Source organism: Rhipicephalus microplus, chromosome 6, assembly GCF_043290135.1.
Source record: "Rhipicephalus microplus isolate Deutch F79 chromosome 6, USDA_Rmic, whole genome shotgun sequence".
Taxonomy (NCBI): Eukaryota; Metazoa; Arthropoda; class Arachnida; order Ixodida; family Ixodidae; genus Rhipicephalus; species Rhipicephalus microplus.
Window position 1 is genome coordinate 177,309,809 of NC_134705.1, and position 19,808 is coordinate 177,329,616.

The 19,808-nt window shown below is 50.8% G+C and overlaps 3 protein-coding genes across 3 annotated transcripts in view; all 3 read left to right on the plus strand.

The window, feature by feature from the left end:
- Positions 1-19,808, plus strand: part of LOC142766094 (histone H2A-like) — a 32,888-nt gene that overhangs the window by 5,631 nt on the left and 7,449 nt on the right. The gene's annotated exons all lie outside the window — the stretch shown is intronic.
- LOC142766092 (histone H2A-like) lies at positions 5,224-5,624 on the plus strand. Its single transcript, XM_075867930.1, has one exon. It carries the CDS (start codon positions 5,250-5,252, stop codon positions 5,622-5,624), a length of 375 nt encoding a protein of 124 aa, XP_075724045.1. The 5' UTR covers positions 5,224-5,249.
- LOC142766093 (histone H2A-like) lies at positions 16,005-16,442 on the plus strand. Its single transcript, XM_075867931.1, has one exon. It carries the CDS (start codon positions 16,068-16,070, stop codon positions 16,440-16,442), a length of 375 nt encoding a protein of 124 aa, XP_075724046.1. The 5' UTR covers positions 16,005-16,067.

A 19,808-nucleotide genomic window follows, 5' to 3' on the forward strand; every position in this document is an offset into this window, starting at 1 on the left:
GGCTCGTCTCTCTCTCCCTCTTTTCTTCGCGAGGAGCGCGTTGGCCGCGCAGGTTGCTGCACTGACTATTTTTCTGCACTACAAGATTGAATATACACGGCAAACGTGCTTTCGTTTGTTTGTTTGTAATTCTTTTCTCGTTACTGTTGCTAAGTTTCTTGGCCATTCATTCACGCACCCTTCACTGCTGCAAAATGGCGTATCACTCGTATCAGCTGCCCCAGCGGCAAGGAGACATCAAACCGAGTAAGCGACAATTCATGCACAGCGGATACAACGCGTTCGCTAAAACAAACGTTTCATCGTGTCCACTGAACATGACACACGCAATATTTGTCAAAACTCACAGCTGCAACAGCTCACCTGTGTGCCGCACGTAAATAAACTGCACACTTAACACTTTGCGACTACTCGTCCCCGGCCTGTGCCCCCTCCCTCTTTTTTTTTTTCTTTTCTATGTTGTCGCTTTCTTTCTAATCACATCAATGCCTCATTTGCACGCACGAAACCCGTTTCACGGCGTCACTTTGACGCCATCCTTGTCGCCAAACCAAGGGACTAACACACGCGGTCCGGGCACGGCCTCATGGCCGGGAATTTCTAAACAAAGCGTGCTCGCGTTGTTGTGGACGCCGGCACGTGAAATTCGGCAAAGTAACAGCACCTTCGGCTGGCTACGCGTGTCCCAAATTTTACTGTGGCAGCTCCACTACATATCGCGATACGGCAGTTTCACCGAAGCCACGCAACGCGACCGCGCTCATTTCAGCATTCACGGGGACGGCAGAGAGTGAGAGCGCACCTCCTCTCGGGCGCGCCTCTCCTCCCGTAAACACGGACTGTCAAGCGGTCCGGTCGCAGCGAAGTTTCCCCATCTTGTTTCAAGTGCACGGTTGCACTGTGAGGAACCCTGCAAGGGTCACGCAATTACAGGCAAAACAGCCCTAACTCTAAAGCGCCTTACATAGGACGATATTGGAGCGTAAAATGCACCACCCTTTATGCATTCTTTCTTCTTTACAGCGTTGGAAGAGTGTTCGTTCGCTGCATGTTTTACGCATGCGTACTTTCGCTTACATAATACCTTCGGAGGCTGACAACCTGTTAAGTAATCTATCAACGACTATCCGGACGGCATCAGCTGTGCAAAGAGGATTTGCAGTTGGCCTTTCTTATTCGCACTTCTTTTTCCGAGGCTCACATGTGTTCCTAGCTTCATTACGCCTGATATCTGCCGTCCAGAGCAAACAAAGTAGGTCTACACATCGTGGCAACCAATATTTCGAAAAAAGTGAATTGCGTAGTATTATAAAGAATAAAACTTTCAGAATGAGCAAAACTGCTTGGTTTGACCAAAGTACAAAGAGGTGCGATTTATACCACATCGATCCATCTATTGAATTAAAAATTACGCTGGCATTAGATAGAATATCGCAAACTCTAATTTACCGATTGAGGCTAGGCACGACATACACAAAACATTTTTTTTTTTTTTTTTTGCACAGACACGGCAGAGCTGAAAGTCCCGAATGCGAATGTGGATTAATAGATGAAGACGTATGTCACCTTCTCGTAGAATGTCCACATCACGAGACGCCGTCTTAAGTCCGAACAGTTGGCATTAGACCGCAGACCGTTTAACATGAAGAAACTTCTGGGTCCGTGGCCTACTCGAGTTTTACAGTCGCACGCTTTAAAAGCATCAACACGTTCTTTACAAGACAGCGGGATTGCTGATAAGTATTAAGAAATAACGAACTTTCATTTGTAACAAATGTACTTATTATGTACAGTATCACGTGACTCCCATCATGTGTGTGTTGTGAAATGAATGACGTGTCGACAATTATGTACCCACGAGCGAATGCATCTTTATAAGGACCAGACGTGTGCTCCACTGTTTTGTGCTGGTGGACCGAATATTAACGAGGGACATTATCAGAGACTTCATTCATTGACTTTCGAACATTTACTTACCATTGTGTTCTGATATGTGTATATAAGTGTAAGTGTGTCTTTGCATATTTCTGCCCGAGTTTTCTACTTTCCATGCACTGCTTTGTATGTTTTGCTTCAAGATACGTGTTCAAGTTTCACTCAACGGCTAAGGAGTAGCCGGTGCCATAATGGTGCGCCGACATATCCTTATATATCATATCAATAAGAGAAAAAGATGCGCGCCAATGCCCATCTATTGTATTCCCTTCTCACGTGCACCAATACCAAACTGCGCGTGCCATTTTTGTGGTGCAAGTGTGTTCAAGCGGTCGCAGTTTCATCTTTCACAATCATGAGCGGTCCCATGGTGGCAGGGACGCACGATGCAAATTTACAAAATGATCGCGCTTGAAGGCTTCATACAAATGCACTGTCGAGCCGCTGAACATAGTCAGTAATCTAAAAAGATCTCACAAAACACCCACAAGCCGTTCGAAAAAGCCGCGGTTGGTATCCTGAAATGAAACATCAATAAAAACACAGCCTGGTCTCACTAACCTCCGCAAATGAAATCATCTTACAAACGACGGCCGCATTGTGCAGGTACACGCCCGCGGCAATCGCAACCCAACAACCAAACTGCCACCTTTGGTTCGCATCCAGTCCAACTGCGAATCCTGAGTAGCCGCTTTTTTTCTTTTTTTTTTAATTAATTAACCCACCATTTAGGACTGAGTCCTCCCGCACCGCATCTACGACACGGTTCTAATGGTACATGAAGTGTGGCGATTCTGCGTAGATAACAACTTTAACTAGGCTTCGCATCTATTTAAACAGGGCCACTGACCGCGAACCATCATCCCTGCTGAACGAAAGGCGGCTGCAGCCGAACGCGTGCACCAGTACTCAGACAAGCCCCGCGATCCAAACGACATCCAAGGCCACGATAACATGCCAGCCAACTCTGGCTGGTTCAGCCTTAATTGTGAGTCACCGCTGTTTTCTTTCTTTGGCGATGTCCTTTCTCTCGTTATATTCATTTGCTCACGACGAGTTAAACGCGGACTTCCCCTTGGCATGCTACGCATCTCTAGCGGCGCTACGACGCACCATAACGATAGCTGCGGTAGCGTCAAACAATTATTTTTTCTCCCATCCCCCTTTTCCTTTTTCGCGCAGAAAACTGCACATTTCTACATTCTGACCGACGTCAACCGCTCAGTTACATGTGTATCGGTTACACTGCAACGCTCGCTGCCGTCCATCACGTCACGAAACCAAGCGGAAATAAAGGGTGCGTCCACTCATTCATTTAACGTAAGTTTCCAACCATATTCCTAATGGAACGCACCACTCATTTGTGCCTAGCACAGGCGCATTTGTTCTTTCGAAGAGAACACAGTGTTCCGCTACACCGTGTGATATGTAAACGTCAAGCCGAGCAGTGTCGTTTGCTGGCCGGCCTGGCTATGTTTGTTTCGGCGACGCGCAAACGGAGCACTCGGTGGTAAAAAACAGGAAATGCCCATACCCCCTGTCGACCGCCTTTCTTTACTGAGTTTCGTACTTCTTTGTACACTATATAAATCACCTGCGTGGTACCCCTGTTATGCGTACGCACAGCTTATTTTTTTTTTTTTCCCCTTTCCATGGGGGCTGTTGATACTTTGCGTTGGGGCAATAATTAGCATGCAGCCCGCCCCCACGCTTTTCCGCTTCTACAGCTAATGTCACATGCGTCTATACATTCTCCCCCATCTTTTCTTGCATCAATGCTTCCGCACATTTTTCACCGCATCGCGCACTTCAATCTACATTCACTCCTCCTACAGTCTCGAAACGGGCCTGCCCTGCGCTCTCAAGAAATGAATGCCCCAATTTCGTAAACAAATGAGTGGGCGTGGCAGAGAAGGAACTCGGCGCTGGCTGATGAATGTGGCTGTACCCTTCACATCGGACATGCTTAGCTAAACAACAACTAGATTTATCTTTTTATTTTGTCCCCCTTAAATAGTGAAGTATAGGACCGGCGCTTTGCAGTGAATGGTTTAGTTTTCACTCTTGCTTTGACTGTAGCCACCAATAAGATAACCACCTTCTAGTTGATTCTACCCGCCTAAAGTATATTTTGCCCTCCCCCGGTGCTTTGAAAAACTCTGCGCCATCATTTTAAACTATAGGGTGAAGCCATTTACATAACATTATCAAGTGTTCTGCAGTTCCCTTCTCTCCGCATGCACTGCATACCGTGTATACCCCTTCGTATTTGGCCCGACATGTCGGAGTTGCTCGGGCAAATGCTGACGCTAGTTTTCTTTTCGATCATTCCCCTAGAGCTGAACACACTCGAGGTCATGTTACGTTTTGAGCAGCGGCCACCTTCCCCCTGTTTTTTTTTTTTTTTTTAATTACCACGCTCCTGGTTTTCCCTCCATTACCGTACTTGTGGCACTTTTCTCCGCGCACTCGGTCTTCTCTAATTTACCTGTTCAACCTACCCGAGCACACACGTCGAGCGCGGCACACCAACGCTCCTGCTAGCGGTGTTCAACAGAGAGAAGAGGATGGATTTGGAGCCGAATCTCTCAGCACAACCCCTATGCCGACGCAAACAATTTGGGTGGCTCTGAGAAGAGCCGTTGATTTGTCGCCGCTCGCTGTGGCCCACGACGCACGCCTACTTGGAGCTGGTGTACTTGGTGACGGCTTTTGTGCCCTCGGACACCGCGTGCTTGGCCAGCTCTCCGGGCAGAAGCAGGCGCACCGCGGTCTGGATCTCCCGGCTCGTGATGGTCGAGCGCTTGTTGTAGTGAGCAAGGCGTGACGACTCGGCGGCGATACGCTCGAAGATGTCGTTCACGAAGCTGTTCATGATGGACATGGCCTTGCTGGAGACACCAGTGTCGGGGTGCACCTGCTTCAGCACCTTATAGATGTAGATGGAGAAGCTCTCCTTCCTGCGGCGCTTCTTCTTCTTCTTGTCCGTGGCGCGCACATTCTTCTGCGCCTTGCCGGCCTTCTTGACGGCTTTGCCAGACGGTTGGGGAGGCATGATTTCACGCAACACGCACGCGAGACCAGAGTCGAATGCGCGTGTCGCCCCTGCGCGGCGCGCTTAAATATGAGCGAGGGGTGTTGACGAGATCAGCACAACGCGCGCGCCCCATTGGTTCGCACGGCTTCCCTCTCTCACACTCTCATCCGTTCCCCGCGAGCGGCGGCGCGCGATGGTGGCAACGGAAACCATTCGAGCACGGCTCTCATCTTAGAAGGCAGCAGTTTTTCTCAACCGGCAAGCGAAAAGCAACACCATGTCCGGACGTGGCAAGGGCGGCAAGGCGAAAGGCAAGAGCAAGACCCGTTCTAGCCGCGCGGGGCTTCAGTTCCCCGTGGGCCGTATTCACCGCCTCCTACGCAAGGGAAACTACGCCGAGCGCGTCGGAGCGGGCGCCCCGGTCTACCTGGCTGCCGTACTCGAGTACCTGGCCGCCGAGGTGCTCGAGCTGGCGGGCAACGCCGCTCGTGACAACAAGAAGACCCGGATCATCCCCCGTCACTTGCAGCTCGCCATCCGCAACGACGAGGAGCTGAACAAACTGCTTTCCGGCGTCACCATCGCGCAGGGCGGTGTGTTGCCCAACATTCAAGCCGTGCTTCTTCCGAAGAAGACGGAGAAGAAGGCGTAAGCGAGCACCCCTTCCGCGCGCTCGCCGCATTCCCCAAACGGTCCTTCTAAGGACCACCCAAACAGGTGACGCGGCCGGGCTTCGCTTCGCAGTCACGATGGCTCTGTTCGTACCCTCAAGCGTGTTTGTTTTTGTCTATATTATATATATATTTCCTCGCGACATCAGTTAGCCACCAGTGCGCAACGCCAAATGCTGCACAGAGACAACCAAATCACGCAGCTCGGCACCGAAAGAGACAGAAAAGGGCATGTAAGCGTTGTCATTAGTTACTGTGAAGCTCCACACGTAACCGTCTATCTTTACGATGACACCTGAACGGGTCAGCACAGGGACAGAGTAAATTTAATACTTTTGAATCGAAAAACAAACGTAAGGTAAAAAAGAAGAGAGAGAGAGAACCCGCCGTTAGCGCATTTCATTTCGTGCTTCTAACACAATTTATTTCGTCTGTCTTGCTAGGAAGCGCAGCCACTATTACACAGAACACACAACACAAGCGCTTAACTTCAACTAAACGTTTATTGCAAAAAAAACAAACAAAAAAAAACTGTCCAGAATATGGCTTAAAAACTTGTTCTGTTTCAAAAGAAATGAAAGGAAATGACACGCGATGATTTTGAGTGTGTTTGTGCACTCTCTATCGCGCTCACGCGGAAAGAACTGTGTTTTGGATGGGGTGATAGAGAATAACAGATAGTAATGTGCGGGACTGGCACGTGTGCTTTTAGTTGTCTACCTTTTACTATTCTTTTTCTATAAACTCTGACGTTTGCAATAAACGTTCAGTTGAAGTTAAGCGCTTGTGTTGTGAGGTCTGTGTAATAGTGGCAGCGCTTCCTAGCAAGATGGATCCTTACCAAGTGGCCCGATACAATTGTTTATTTCGTCTCTCGGTAAAACTTCATCACCTCCTACGAGTGCACCCAAAAGTTGCGCCGGGGTCCAGCAGCCCAAGTCACCATGGCGTTACGCAAACAGAAGCCCTCAAAAACACCTTACAAGCGGCGGGCAAAAAGCTAAACACATAAATGAAATTGACACACCACAGGTTCGCAGCACGGCTGCTGCACACATACCGACTGAAGCTAGCCTACCTTTTGTCTGTCTACTCATAATGGTACACACTTTTACCTTGAATTGTCAAAGCTGAGCCATTTCTTCGTAATAACGACGCGCCGACGTTCCTTTCTTCCGCTCGCTAGACAGCGCAGCCACGAACGTACAAAACATGACAGCAAAAGAGGGTGCGGCCGGAGTACGTGGCCTGGAGTGGTCTCGTAGCCAAAGCAGACACGTTGGTGGTCCTGAGAAGGACCGTTTGTTGTTGCTTGCCTGTCGACCGAAGCGCAGGGAGCAGCCCAACTTAGGCGCGCTCACCGCGAATGCGCCGAGCCAGCTGGATGTCCTTTGGCATGATGGTGACGCGCTTAGCGTGGATGGCGCACAGGTTGGTGTCTTCGAAAAGACCAACGAGGTAGGCCTCGCTAGCTTCCTGAAGGGCCATCACGGCAGAACTCTGGAAACGGAGGTCCGTCTTGAAGTCCTGAGCGATTTCCCGCACCAGGCGCTGAAAGGGAAGCTTGCGGATCAGCAGTTCGGTCGACTTCTGGTATCGGCGAATTTCACGCAGGGCCACGGTTCCAGGCCTGTAACGGTGAGGTTTCTTCACCCCGCCTGTGGCAGGGGCACTCTTGCGAGCAGCCTTGGTAGCAAGCTGCTTACGCGGAGCCTTGCCTCCGGTACTCTTGCGCGCGGTTTGTTTAGTTCGGGCCATGGTTCGTACGTCCGATCACCTCGACTGGCGGAGCGAAACTGCGCTCCTGCCGGAGAACGGCAAGCGGCTTCGCCGCACGACCCATCTCTCTCCCTCCCATTGGCCGACGCGTGAGAACCCGTCCGCGTGCGAGCGCGGAAGCGTGCGCCAGGATGCTGGCTGGCGCTCATTTTCGGGCAACCGTGCAGTTCGCGGCTGCAAAGAGGTACACCGAAACGAAACCACTACCGCTGTACAATACAGCCTGCTGCGCATTTCTTTCGCCTTCCAGGCAACACATCAATCGACGCTGTAGCTCGTCGCTTCCCGAAGGGGCGCGACGGAGTGCGAGACGCCACCATTCACGCCAACAGCGCGCCTCGCATCACCGAGGCCAAATGCGCACTGCCACGCCAAAAAAACTTGCTCCTTGCGTTGTCGCTCATTTGCGACCATTACGTAGAGTGGCGAAGACGACGAGAGACCACCGGCAGTGTTGGTATATGCATACAAGTCGGCGCAATGACAAGGAGTAAAATGCAACAAAACATTCTAACACAAACACCCCGTACATCCAACTGCCACTGAGCGCGCCTACTTGCTCAATAGCAGACAGTAACGGGACTCAATTTTATCTTCCTTTCCCTCTTAAGAATCACTCATACATACTTGCCAAACAACTAGGTGCGCTCAATGGCGGTTGGATGTACGGGGTGTTTGCGTTCGAATGTTTTGTTTCATTTTTACTCCTATTCCCTCGATATGTCGTCTCACTCTGGTTTCCCTCATCTCTCTTTCTCTACACCATTATTCCTATCCTTTTAATCCGTCCTCACCCCCCATCCCTTGTGAGCTACCGCTGAGGTGTCGCATCCTGATGCAGACAGTTGTTTCGGGGCTCACTTTCCTCTTCGTTTCCATCTTACACATCAGCAATCCCCCCCCCCCCCCCCCCACCTCTAAGTGCTAAATATGTGGCACAAAAAGCAGGAAATGGACTCAATGAAAGGGTGAAAAATAATAATCATAATAGAAAGGAAGATCAACACGCGCCTCAAAAAGCCCCATTCACTCGGCTTTCACATTTTCACGAGAAAATGAAGGTACACACTTGGAGAACAATTTTTGTTATAGGTAGGCTTGCCTGAGCAGAACCACTGTCGTGCGCCTTGGTTACACATTCGACGCGCCTCTTCCTGTGCGGAGGGGGGTGGGAAAAGAAGGGTGCACTTGAAAATGCATTGCTCGTGGGTTGGTGTCGCCATCTGACGGCAGGCTCACGCGAGCGCGCCTTGCTTTCGAATTTCCCGCGCTCGAACCTTTCGCGTTTACATGGGCCAGTCCCCCTCCCCCTCTCGCGTGGGCGGCCAAGCCAGCCTCCCTAGAGTGACCACCTCTGCCGGCGAAATGGAAACAATTGTTGCGTGGCTGTCCGTCCAAGTAAAGCTTTCACAACTGCAGTGTTCGCAGCACCAGTACAGTACATGAGTGCCACTTCTATCAAGTGCAGCTTGCCTCAGCACGCCGCATGGGCAGCGCTTATTGTGTACTTGCTTCTGACTTGCGCAGAAAATTGTTTAAACATCCCCTTCCACTTTTCTTTCTTGCTTCTTTTTTTTTTTTTTTTTTTACAGCTTGGCAGCGCCAGATGTGGAAAAAAAAAAAAAAAATTAGGCGGGACAATGTACACAATGTGTTCTTGAATGGGGCACTTCTGAGTGCACGGCGGTAAACACGACCAACCTGTCACAATCAATTTTCATTTGTAAGTACACAGCCGTTCTTCGTCTGCGTGCCCCACGGTAGAACATAGGGCGTTTTTTATTTATTTCGACACAACGTGACGCGATCGTGTAGTGGGCATTCCAAACAGAAAAGCGAGTTCGTGCTTCCTGAGCATAGTCGTGTCTCCAAGAATGCAGTGACCAGGGTAGAACGCTGCGCTCGGCTTCTTCCTTCGCGCGATAAGGTAACTAACTAGGCGAAGTTCGCTTGACGGGCCCGTTTTAGCAGCTTGGCTTGCAGGAAGGAGAGGAAGAACTCGCAGATGCGGCGATTTATTCGTGCATGCAGACCCAGGAGAAAGACGACGACGCGAACGAAATGCGGTGAACGTGACAAGTACCCAGCGCGATCAGGCTACTACTACACGAGGTGCTGCTCACCTGAGCGATGACGCAATGATATTGCAAAGAGGGACGGGCGGGTATGGCGAACCGCTGGGATCACACTGCCGAAGCATCAAGTGGGTAGCCCTGAAGAGGGCTGTTGTGTTCTCGTTGGCTGGCTGCAGGCGACGCCGCTGGCTTCTTAGCCTCCGAATCCGTACAGGGTGCGGCCCTGACGCTTGAGGGCGTACACGACGTCCATGGCTGTCACGGTCTTCCTTTTGGCGTGCTCGGTGTAAGTGACGGCATCGCGGATCACGTTCTCGAGGAACACCTTGAGAACGCCGCGAGTTTCTTCGTAGATGAGGCCAGAGATGCGCTTGACACCGCCACGGCGCGCCAGACGACGGATGGCCGGCTTGGTTATGCCCTGGATGTTGTCACGCAACACCTTTCGATGACGCTTGGCGCCACCCTTCCCCAACCCCTTGCCACCTTTGCCACGGCCAGACATGACGGCTTCCGAAGTTCTGCTTCTGCTTCGAAACGCGCCCGGAAAGCGAATGGTGGTAGTGGTTACAATGAAGAGGAAAAAGGCACCTAATTTCTGTCTGCCTTCAGGCGACACGGCGCAGTGCCTTATAGGGGTGGGGTGAAGGAGGGATAAAAAGGATAGAAGGAAAGTAGAAGCAGAAGAAGACAGCCAACGAGAGGAAAAAGAAGGAGATAGGAAAGTGGGGATCCGGTCGAAGCAGTCCAAGGGCGGGGTGCCACAATGCGAGAGCTACACGGCGTCAGGAGACCGCGGAGGGCGAACCAGTCGGCGGGAGCTACGCTGAAGTCGGAGATCGCGAGGGCACAACCGTCCAGCTTGAAATCCTGCGAGCGAATCAAGCGAATGCTCCACACGATCGAGTCGTGGTGTCGGCGCCGACCCGCGAGACTGAGGAGGAAGGCGAACGGCGCACGCCGGTTGGTCGGCGGCCGGCTCGTCTCTCTCTCCCTCTTTTCTTCGCGAGGAGCGCGTTGGCCGCGCAGGTTGCTGCACTGACTATTTTTCGATTCGCTCGCAGGATTTCAAGCTGGACGGTTGTGCCCTCGCGATCTCCGACTTCAGCGTAGCTCCCGCCGACTGGTTCGCCCTCCGCGGTCTCCTGACGCCGTGTAGCTCTCGCATTGTGGCACCCCGCCCTTGGACTGCTTCGACCGGATCCCCACTTTCCTATCTCCTTCTTTTTTCCTCTCGTTGGCTGTCTTCTTCTGCTTCTACTTTCCTTCTATTCTTTTTATCCCTCCTTCCCCCCACCCCTATAAGGCACTGCGCCGTGTCGCCTGAAGGCAGACAGAAATTAGGTGCCTTTTTCCTCTTCATTCTAATCACTACCACCACCACCACTATTTTTCTGCACTACAAGATTGAATATACACGGCAAACGTGCTTTCGTTTGTTTGTTTGTAATTCTTTTCTCGTTACTGTTGCTAAGTTTCTTGGCCATTCATTCACGCACCCTTCACTGCTGCAAAATGGCGTATCACTCGTATCAGCTGCCCCAGCGGCAAGGAGACATCAAACCGAGTAAGCGACAATTCATGCACAGCGGATACAACGCGTTCGCTAAAACAAACGTTTCATCGTGTCCACTGAACATGACACACGCAATATTTGTCAAAACTCACAGCTGCAACAGCTCACCTGTGTGCCGCACGTAAATAAACTGCACACTTAACACTTTGCGACTACTCGTCCCCGGCCTGTGCCCCCTCCCTCTTTTTTTTTTCTTTTCTATGTTGTCGCTTTCTTTCTAATCACATCAATGCCTCATTTGCACGCACGAAACCCGTTTCACGGCGTCACTTTGACGCCATCCTTGTCGCCAAACCAAGGGACTAACACACGCGGTCCGGGCACGGCCTCATGGCCGGGAATTTCTAAACAAAGCGTGCTCGCGTTGTTGTGGACGCCGGCACGTGAAATTCGGCAAAGTAACAGCACCTTCGGCTGGCTACGCGTGTCCCAAATTTTACTGTGGCAGCTCCACTACATATCGCGATACGGCAGTTTCACCGAAGCCACGCAACGCGACCGCGCTCATTTCAGCATTCACGGGGACGGCAGAGAGTGAGAGCGCACCTCCTCTCGGGCGCGCCTCTCCTCCCGTAAACACGGACTGTCAAGCGGTCCGGTCGCAGCGAAGTTTCCCCATCTTGTTTCAAGTGCACGGTTGCACTGTGAGGAACCCTGCAAGGGTCACGCAATTACAGGCAAAACAGCCCTAACTCTAAAGCGCCTTACATAGGACGATATTGGAGCGTAAAATGCACCACCCTTTATGCATTCTTTCTTCTTTACAGCGTTGGAAGAGTGTTCGTTCGCTGCATGTTTTACGCATGCGTACTTTCGCTTACATAATACCTTCGGAGGCTGACAACCTGTTAAGTAATCTATCAACGACTATCCGGACGGCATCAGCTGTGCAAAGAGGATTTGCAGTTGGCCTTTCTTATTCGCACTTCTTTTTCCGAGGCTCACATGTGTTCCTAGCTTCATTACGCCTGATATCTGCCGTCCAGAGCAAACAAAGTAGGTCTACACATCGTGGCAACCAATATTTCGAAAAAAGTGAATTGCGTAGTATTATAAAGAATAAAACTTTCAGAATGAGCAAAACTGCTTGGTTTGACCAAAGTACAAAGAGGTGCGATTTATACCACATCGATCCATCTATTGAATTAAAAATTACGCTGGCATTAGATAGAATATCGCAAACTCTAATTTACCGATTGAGGCTAGGCACGACATACACAAAACATTTTTTTTTTTTTTTTTTTGCACAGACACGGCAGAGCTGAAAGTCCCGAATGCGAATGTGGATTAATAGATGAAGACGTATGTCACCTTCTCGTAGAATGTCCACATCACGAGACGCCGTCTTAAGTCCGAACAGTTGGCATTAGACCGCAGACCGTTTAACATGAAGAAACTTCTGGGTCCGTGGCCTACTCGAGTTTTACAGTCGCACGCTTTAAAAGCATCAACACGTTCTTTACAAGACAGCGGGATTGCTGATAAGTATTAAGAAATAACGAACTTTCATTTGTAACAAATGTACTTATTATGTACAGTATCACGTGACTCCCATCATGTGTGTGTTGTGAAATGAATGACGTGTCGACAATTATGTACACACGAGCGAATGCATCTTTATAAGGACCAGACGTGTGCTCCACTGTTTTGTGCTGGTGGACCGAATATTAACGAGGGACATTATCAGAGACTTCATTCATTGACTTTCGAACATTTACTTACCATTGTGTTCTGATATGTGTGTATAAGTGTAAGTGTGTCTTTGCATATTTCTGCCCGAGTTTTCTACTTTCCATGCACTGCTTTGTATGTTTTGCTTCAAGATACGTGTTCAAGTTTCACTCAACGGCTAAGGAGTAGCCGGTGCCATAATGGTGCGCCGACATATCCTTATATATCATATCAATAAGAGAAAAAGATGCGCGCCAATGCCCATCTATTGTATTCCCTTCTCACGTGCACCAATACCAAACTGCGCGTGCCATTTTTGTGGTGCAAGTGTGTTCAAGCGGTCGCAGTTTCATCTTTCACAATCATGAGCGGTCCCATGGTGGCAGGGACGCACGATGCAAATTTACAAAATGATCGCGCTTGAAGGCTTCATACAAATGCACTGTCGAGCCGCTGAACATAGTCAGTAATCTAAAAAGATCTCACAAAACACCCACAAGCCGTTCGAAAAAGCCGCGGTTGGTATCCTGAAATGAAACATCAATAAAAACACAGCCTGGTCTCACTAACCTCCGCAAATGAAATCATCTTACAAACGACGGCCGCATTGTGCAGGTACACGCCCGCGGCAATCGCAACCCAACAACCAAACTGCCACCTTTGGTTCGCATCCAGTCCAACTGCGAATCCTGAGTAGCCGCTTTTTTTCTTTTTTTTTTAATTAATTAACCCACCATTTAGGACTGAGTCCTCCCGCACCGCATCTACGACACGGTTCTAATGGTACATGAAGTGTGGCGATTCTGCGTAGATAACAACTTTAACTAGGCTTCGCATCTATTTAAACAGGGCCACTGACCGCGAACCATCATCCCTGCTGAACGAAAGGCGGCTGCAGCCGAACGCGTGCACCAGTACTCAGACAAGCCCCGCGATCCAAACGACATCCAAGGCCACGATAACATGCCAGCCAACTCTGGCTGGTTCAGCCTTAATTGTGAGTCACCGCTGTTTTCTTTCTTTGGCGATGTCCTTTCTCTCGTTATATTCATTTGCTCACGACGAGTTAAACGCGGACTTCCCCTTGGCATGCTACGCATCTCTAGCGGCGCTACGACGCACCATAACGATAGCTGCGGTAGCGTCAAACAATTATTTTTTCTCCCATCCCCCTTTTCCTTTTTCGCGCAGAAAACTGCACATTTCTACATTCTGACCGACGTCAACCGCTCAGTTACATGTGTATCGGTTACACTGCAACGCTCGCTGCCGTCCATCACGTCACGAAACCAAGCGGAAATAAAGGGTGCGTCCACTCATTCATTTAACGTAAGTTTCCAACCATATTCCTAATGGAACGCACCACTCATTTGTGCCTAGCACAGGCGCATTTGTTCTTTCGAAGAGAACACAGTGTTCCGCTACACCGTGTGATATGTAAACGTCAAGCCGAGCAGTGTCGTTTGCTGGCCGGCCTGGCTATGTTTGTTTCGGCGACGCGCAAACGGAGCACTCGGTGGTAAAAAACAGGAAATGCCCATACCCCCTGTCGACCGCCTTTCTTTACTGAGTTTCGTACTTCTTTGTACACTATATAAATCACCTGCGTGGTACCCCTGTTATGCGTACGCACAGCTTATTTTTTTTTTCCCCTTTCCATGGGGGCTGTTGATACTTTGCGTTGGGGCAATAATTAGCATGCAGCCCGCCCCCACGCTTTTCCGCTTCTACAGCTAATGTCACATGCGTCTATACATTCTCCCCCATCTTTTCTTGCATCAATGCTTCCGCACATTTTTCACCGCATCGCGCACTTCAATCTACATTCACTCCTCCTACAGTCTCGAAACGGGCCTGCCCTGCGCTCTCAAGAAATGAATGCCCCAATTTCGTAAACAAATGAGTGGGCGTGGCAGAGAAGGAACTCGGCGCTGGCTGATGAATGTGGCTGTACCCTTCACATCGGACATGCTTAGCTAAACAACAACTAGATTTATCTTTTTATTTTGTCCCCCTTAAATAGTGAAGTATAGGACCGGCGCTTTGCAGTGAATGGTTTAGTTTTCACTCTTGCTTTGACTGTAGCCACCAATAAGATAACCACCTTCTAGTTGATTCTACCCGCCTAAAGTATATTTTGCCCTCCCCCGGTGCTTTGAAAAACTCTGCGCCATCATTTTAAACTATAGGGTGAAGCCATTTACATAACATTATCAAGTGTTCTGCAGTTCCCTTCTCTCCGCATGCACTGCATACCGTGTATACCCCTTCGTATTTGGCCCGACATGTCGGAGTTGCTCGGGCAAATGCTGACGCTAGTTTTCTTTTCGATCATTCCCCTAGAGCTGAACACACTCGAGGTCATGTTACGTTTTGAGCAGCGGCCACCTTCCCCCTGTTTTTTTTTTTTTTTTTTTTAATTACCACGCTCCTGGTTTTCCCTCCATTACCGTACTTGTGGCACTTTTCTCCGCGCACTCGGTCTTCTCTAATTTACCTGTTCAACCTACCCGAGCACACACGTCGAGCGCGGCACACCAACGCTCCTGCTAGCGGTGTTCAACAGAGAGAAGAGGATGGATTTGGAGCCGAATCTCTCAGCACAACCCCTATGCCGACGCAAACAATTTGGGTGGCTCTGAGAAGAGCCGTTGATTTGTCGCCGCTCGCTGTGGCCCACGACGCACGCCTACTTGGAGCTGGTGTACTTGGTGACGGCTTTTGTGCCCTCGGACACCGCGTGCTTGGCCAGCTCTCCGGGCAGAAGCAGGCGCACCGCGGTCTGGATCTCCCGGCTCGTGATGGTCGAGCGCTTGTTGTAGTGAGCAAGGCGTGACGACTCGGCGGCGATACGCTCGAAGATGTCGTTCACGAAGCTGTTCATGATGGACATGGCCTTGCTGGAGACACCAGTGTCGGGGTGCACCTGCTTCAGCACCTTATAGATGTAGATGGAGAAGCTCTCCTTCCTGCGGCGCTTCTTCTTCTTCTTGTCCGTGGCGCGCACATTCTTCTGCGCCTTGCCGGCCTTCTTGACGGCTTTGCCAGACGGTTGGGGAGGCATGATTTCACGCAACACGCACGCGAGACCAGAGTCGAATGCGCGTGTCGCCCCTGCGCGGCGCGCTTAAATATGAGCGAGGGGTGTTGACGAGATCAGCACAACGCGCGCGCCCCATTGGTTCGCACGGCTTCCCTCTCTCACACTCTCATCCGTTCCCCGCGAGCGGCGGCGCGCGATGGTGGCAACGGAAACCATTCGAGCACGGCTCTCATCTTAGAAGGCAGCAGTTTTTCTCAACCGGCAAGCGAAAAGCAACACCATGTCCGGACGTGGCAAGGGCGGCAAGGCGAAAGGCAAGAGCAAGACCCGTTCTAGCCGCGCGGGGCTTCAGTTCCCCGTGGGCCGTATTCACCGCCTCCTACGCAAGGGAAACTACGCCGAGCGCGTCGGAGCGGGCGCCCCGGTCTACCTGGCTGCCGTACTCGAGTACCTGGCCGCCGAGGTGCTCGAGCTGGCGGGCAACGCCGCTCGTGACAACAAGAAGACCCGGATCATCCCCCGTCACTTGCAGCTCGCCATCCGCAACGACGAGGAGCTGAACAAACTGCTTTCCGGCGTCACCATCGCGCAGGGCGGTGTGTTGCCCAACATTCAAGCCGTGCTTCTTCCGAAGAAGACGGAGAAGAAGGCGTAAGCGAGCACCCCTTCCGCGCGCTCGCCGCATTCCCCAAACGGTCCTTCTAAGGACCACCCAAACAGGTGACGCGGCCGGGCTTCGCTTCGCAGTCACGATGGCTCTGTTCGTACCCTCAAGCGTGTTTGTTTTTGTCTATATTATATATATATTTCCTCGCGACATCAGTTAGCCACCAGTGCGCAACGCCAAATGCTGCACAGAGACAACCAAATCACGCAGCTCGGCACCGAAAGAGACAGAAAAGGGCATGTAAGCGTTGTCATTAGTTACTGTGAAGCTCCACACGTAACCGTCTATCTTTACGATGACACCTGAACGGGTCAGCACAGGGACAGAGTAAATTTAATACTTTTGAATCGAAAAACAAACGTAAGGTAAAAAAGAAGAGAGAGAGAGAACCCGCCGTTAGCGCATTTCATTTCGTGCTTCTAACACAATTTATTTCGTCTGTCTTGCTAGGAAGCGCAGCCACTATTACACAGAACACACAACACAAGCGCTTAACTTCAACTAAACGTTTATTGCAAAAAAAACAAACAAAAAAAAACTGTCCAGAATATGGCTTAAAAACTTGTTCTGTTTCAAAAGAAATGAAAGGAAATGACACGCGATGATTTTGAGTGTGTTTGTGCACTCTCTATCGCGCTCACGCGGAAAGAACTGTGTTTTGGATGGGGTGATAGAGAATAACAGATAGTAATGTGCGGGACTGGCACGTGTGCTTTTAGTTGTCTACCTTTTACTATTCTTTTTCTATAAACTCTGACGTTTGCAATAAACGTTCAGTTGAAGTTAAGCGCTTGTGTTGTGAGGTCTGTGTAATAGTGGCAGCGCTTCCTAGCAAGATGGATCCTTACCAAGTGGCCCGATACAATTGTTTATTTCGTCTCTCGGTAAAACTTCATCACCTCCTACGAGTGCACCCAAAAGTTGCGCCGGGGTCCAGCAGCCCAAGTCACCATGGCGTTACGCAAACAGAAGCCCTCAAAAACACCTTACAAGCGGCGGGCAAAAAGCTAAACACATAAATGAAATTGACACACCACAGGTTCGCAGCACGGCTGCTGCACACATACCGACTGAAGCTAGCCTACCTTTTGTCTGTCTACTCATAATGGTACACACTTTTACCTTGAATTGTCAAAGCTGAGCCATTTCTTCGTAATAACGACGCGCCGACGTTCCTTTCTTCCGCTCGCTAGACAGCGCAGCCACGAACGTACAAAACATGACAGCAAAAGAGGGTGCGGCCGGAGTACGTGGCCTGGAGTGGTCTCGTAGCCAAAGCAGACACGTTGGTGGTCCTGAGAAGGACCGTTTGTTGTTGCTTGCCTGTCGACCGAAGCGCAGGGAGCAGCCCAACTTAGGCGCGCTCACCGCGAATGCGCCGAGCCAGCTGGATGTCCTTTGGCATGATGGTGACGCGCTTAGCGTGGATGGCGCACAGGTTGGTGTCTTCGAAAAGACCAACGAGGTAGGCCTCGCTAGCTTCCTGAAGGGCCATCACGGCAGAACTCTGGAAACGGAGGTCCGTCTTGAAGTCCTGAGCGATTTCCCGCACCAGGCGCTGAAAGGGAAGCTTGCGGATCAGCAGTTCGGTCGACTTCTGGTATCGGCGAATTTCACGCAGGGCCACGGTTCCAGGCCTGTAACGGTGAGGTTTCTTCACCCCGCCTGTGGCAGGGGCACTCTTGCGAGCAGCCTTGGTAGCAAGCTGCTTACGCGGAGCCTTGCCTCCGGTACTCTTGCGCGCGGTTTGTTTAGTTCGGGCCATGGTTCGTACGTCCGATCACCTCGACTGGCGGAGCGAAACTGCGCTCCTGCCGGAGAACGGCAAGCGGCTTCGCCGCACGACCCATCTCTCTCCCTCCCATTGGCCGACGCGTGAGAACCCGTCCGCGTGCGAGCGCGGAAGCGTGCGCCAGGATGCTGGCTGGCGCTCATTTTCGGGCAACCGTGCAGTTCGCGGCTGCAAAGAGGTACACCGAAACGAAACCACTACCGCTGTACAATACAGCCTGCTGCGCATTTCTTTCGCCTTCCAGGCAACACATCAATCGACGCTGTAGCTCGTCGCTTCCCGAAGGGGCGCGACGGAGTGCGAGACGCCACCATTCACGCCAACAGCGCGCCTCGCATCACCGAGGCCAAATGCGCACTGCCACGCCAAAAAAACTTGCTCCTTGCGTTGTCGCTCATTTGCGACCATTACGTAGAGTGGCGAAGACGACGAGAGACCACCGGCAGTGTTGGTATATGCATACAAGTCGGCGCAATGACAAGGAGTAAAATGCAACAAAACATTCTAACACAAACACCCCGTACATCCAACTGCCACTGAGCGCGCCTACTTGCTCAATAGCAGACAGTAACGGGACTCAATTTTATCTTCCTTTCCCTCTTAAGAATCACTCATACATACTTGCCAAACAACTAGGTGCGCTCAATGGCGGTTGGATGTACGGGGTGTTTGCGTTCGAATGTTTTGTTTCATTTTTACTCCTATTCCCTCGATATGTCGTCTCACTCTGGTTTCCCTCATCTCTCTTTCTCTACACCATTATTCCTATCCTTTTAATCCGTCCTCACCCCCCATCCCTTGTGAGCTACCGCTGAGGTGTCGCATCCTGATGCAGACAGTTGTTTCGGGGCTCACTTTCCTCTTCGTTTCCATCTTACACATCAGCAATCCCCCCCCCCCCCCCCCCACCTCTAAGTGCTAAATATGTGGCACAAAAAGCAGGAAATGGACTCAATGAAAGGGTGAAAAATAATAATCATAATAGAAAGGAAGATCAACACGCGCCTCAAAAAGCCCCATTCACTCGGCTTTCACATTTTCACGAGAAAATGAAGGTACACACTTGGAGAACAAGTTTTGTTATAGGTAGGCTTGCCTGAGCAGAACCACTGTCGTGCGCCTTGGTTACACATTCGACGCGCCTCTTCCTGTGCGGAGGGGGGTGGGAAAAGAAGGGTGCACTTGAAAATGCATTGCTCGTGGGTTGGTGTCGCCATCTGACGGCAGGCTCACGCGAGCGCGCCTTGCTTTCGAATTTCCCGCGCTCGAACCTTTCGCGTTTACATGGGCCAGTCCCCCTCCCCCTCTCGCGTGGGCGGCCAAGCCAGCCTCCCTAGAGTGACCACCTCTGCCGGCGAAATGGAAACAATTGTTGCGTGGCTGTCCGTCCAAGTAAAGCTTTCACAACTGCAGTGTTCGCAGCACCAGTACAGTACATGAGTGCCACTTCTATCAAGTGCAGCTTGCCTCAGCACGCCGCATGGGCAGCGCTTATTGTGTACTTGCTTCTGACTTGCGCAGAAAATTGTTTAAACATCCCCTTCCACTTTTCTTTCTTGCTT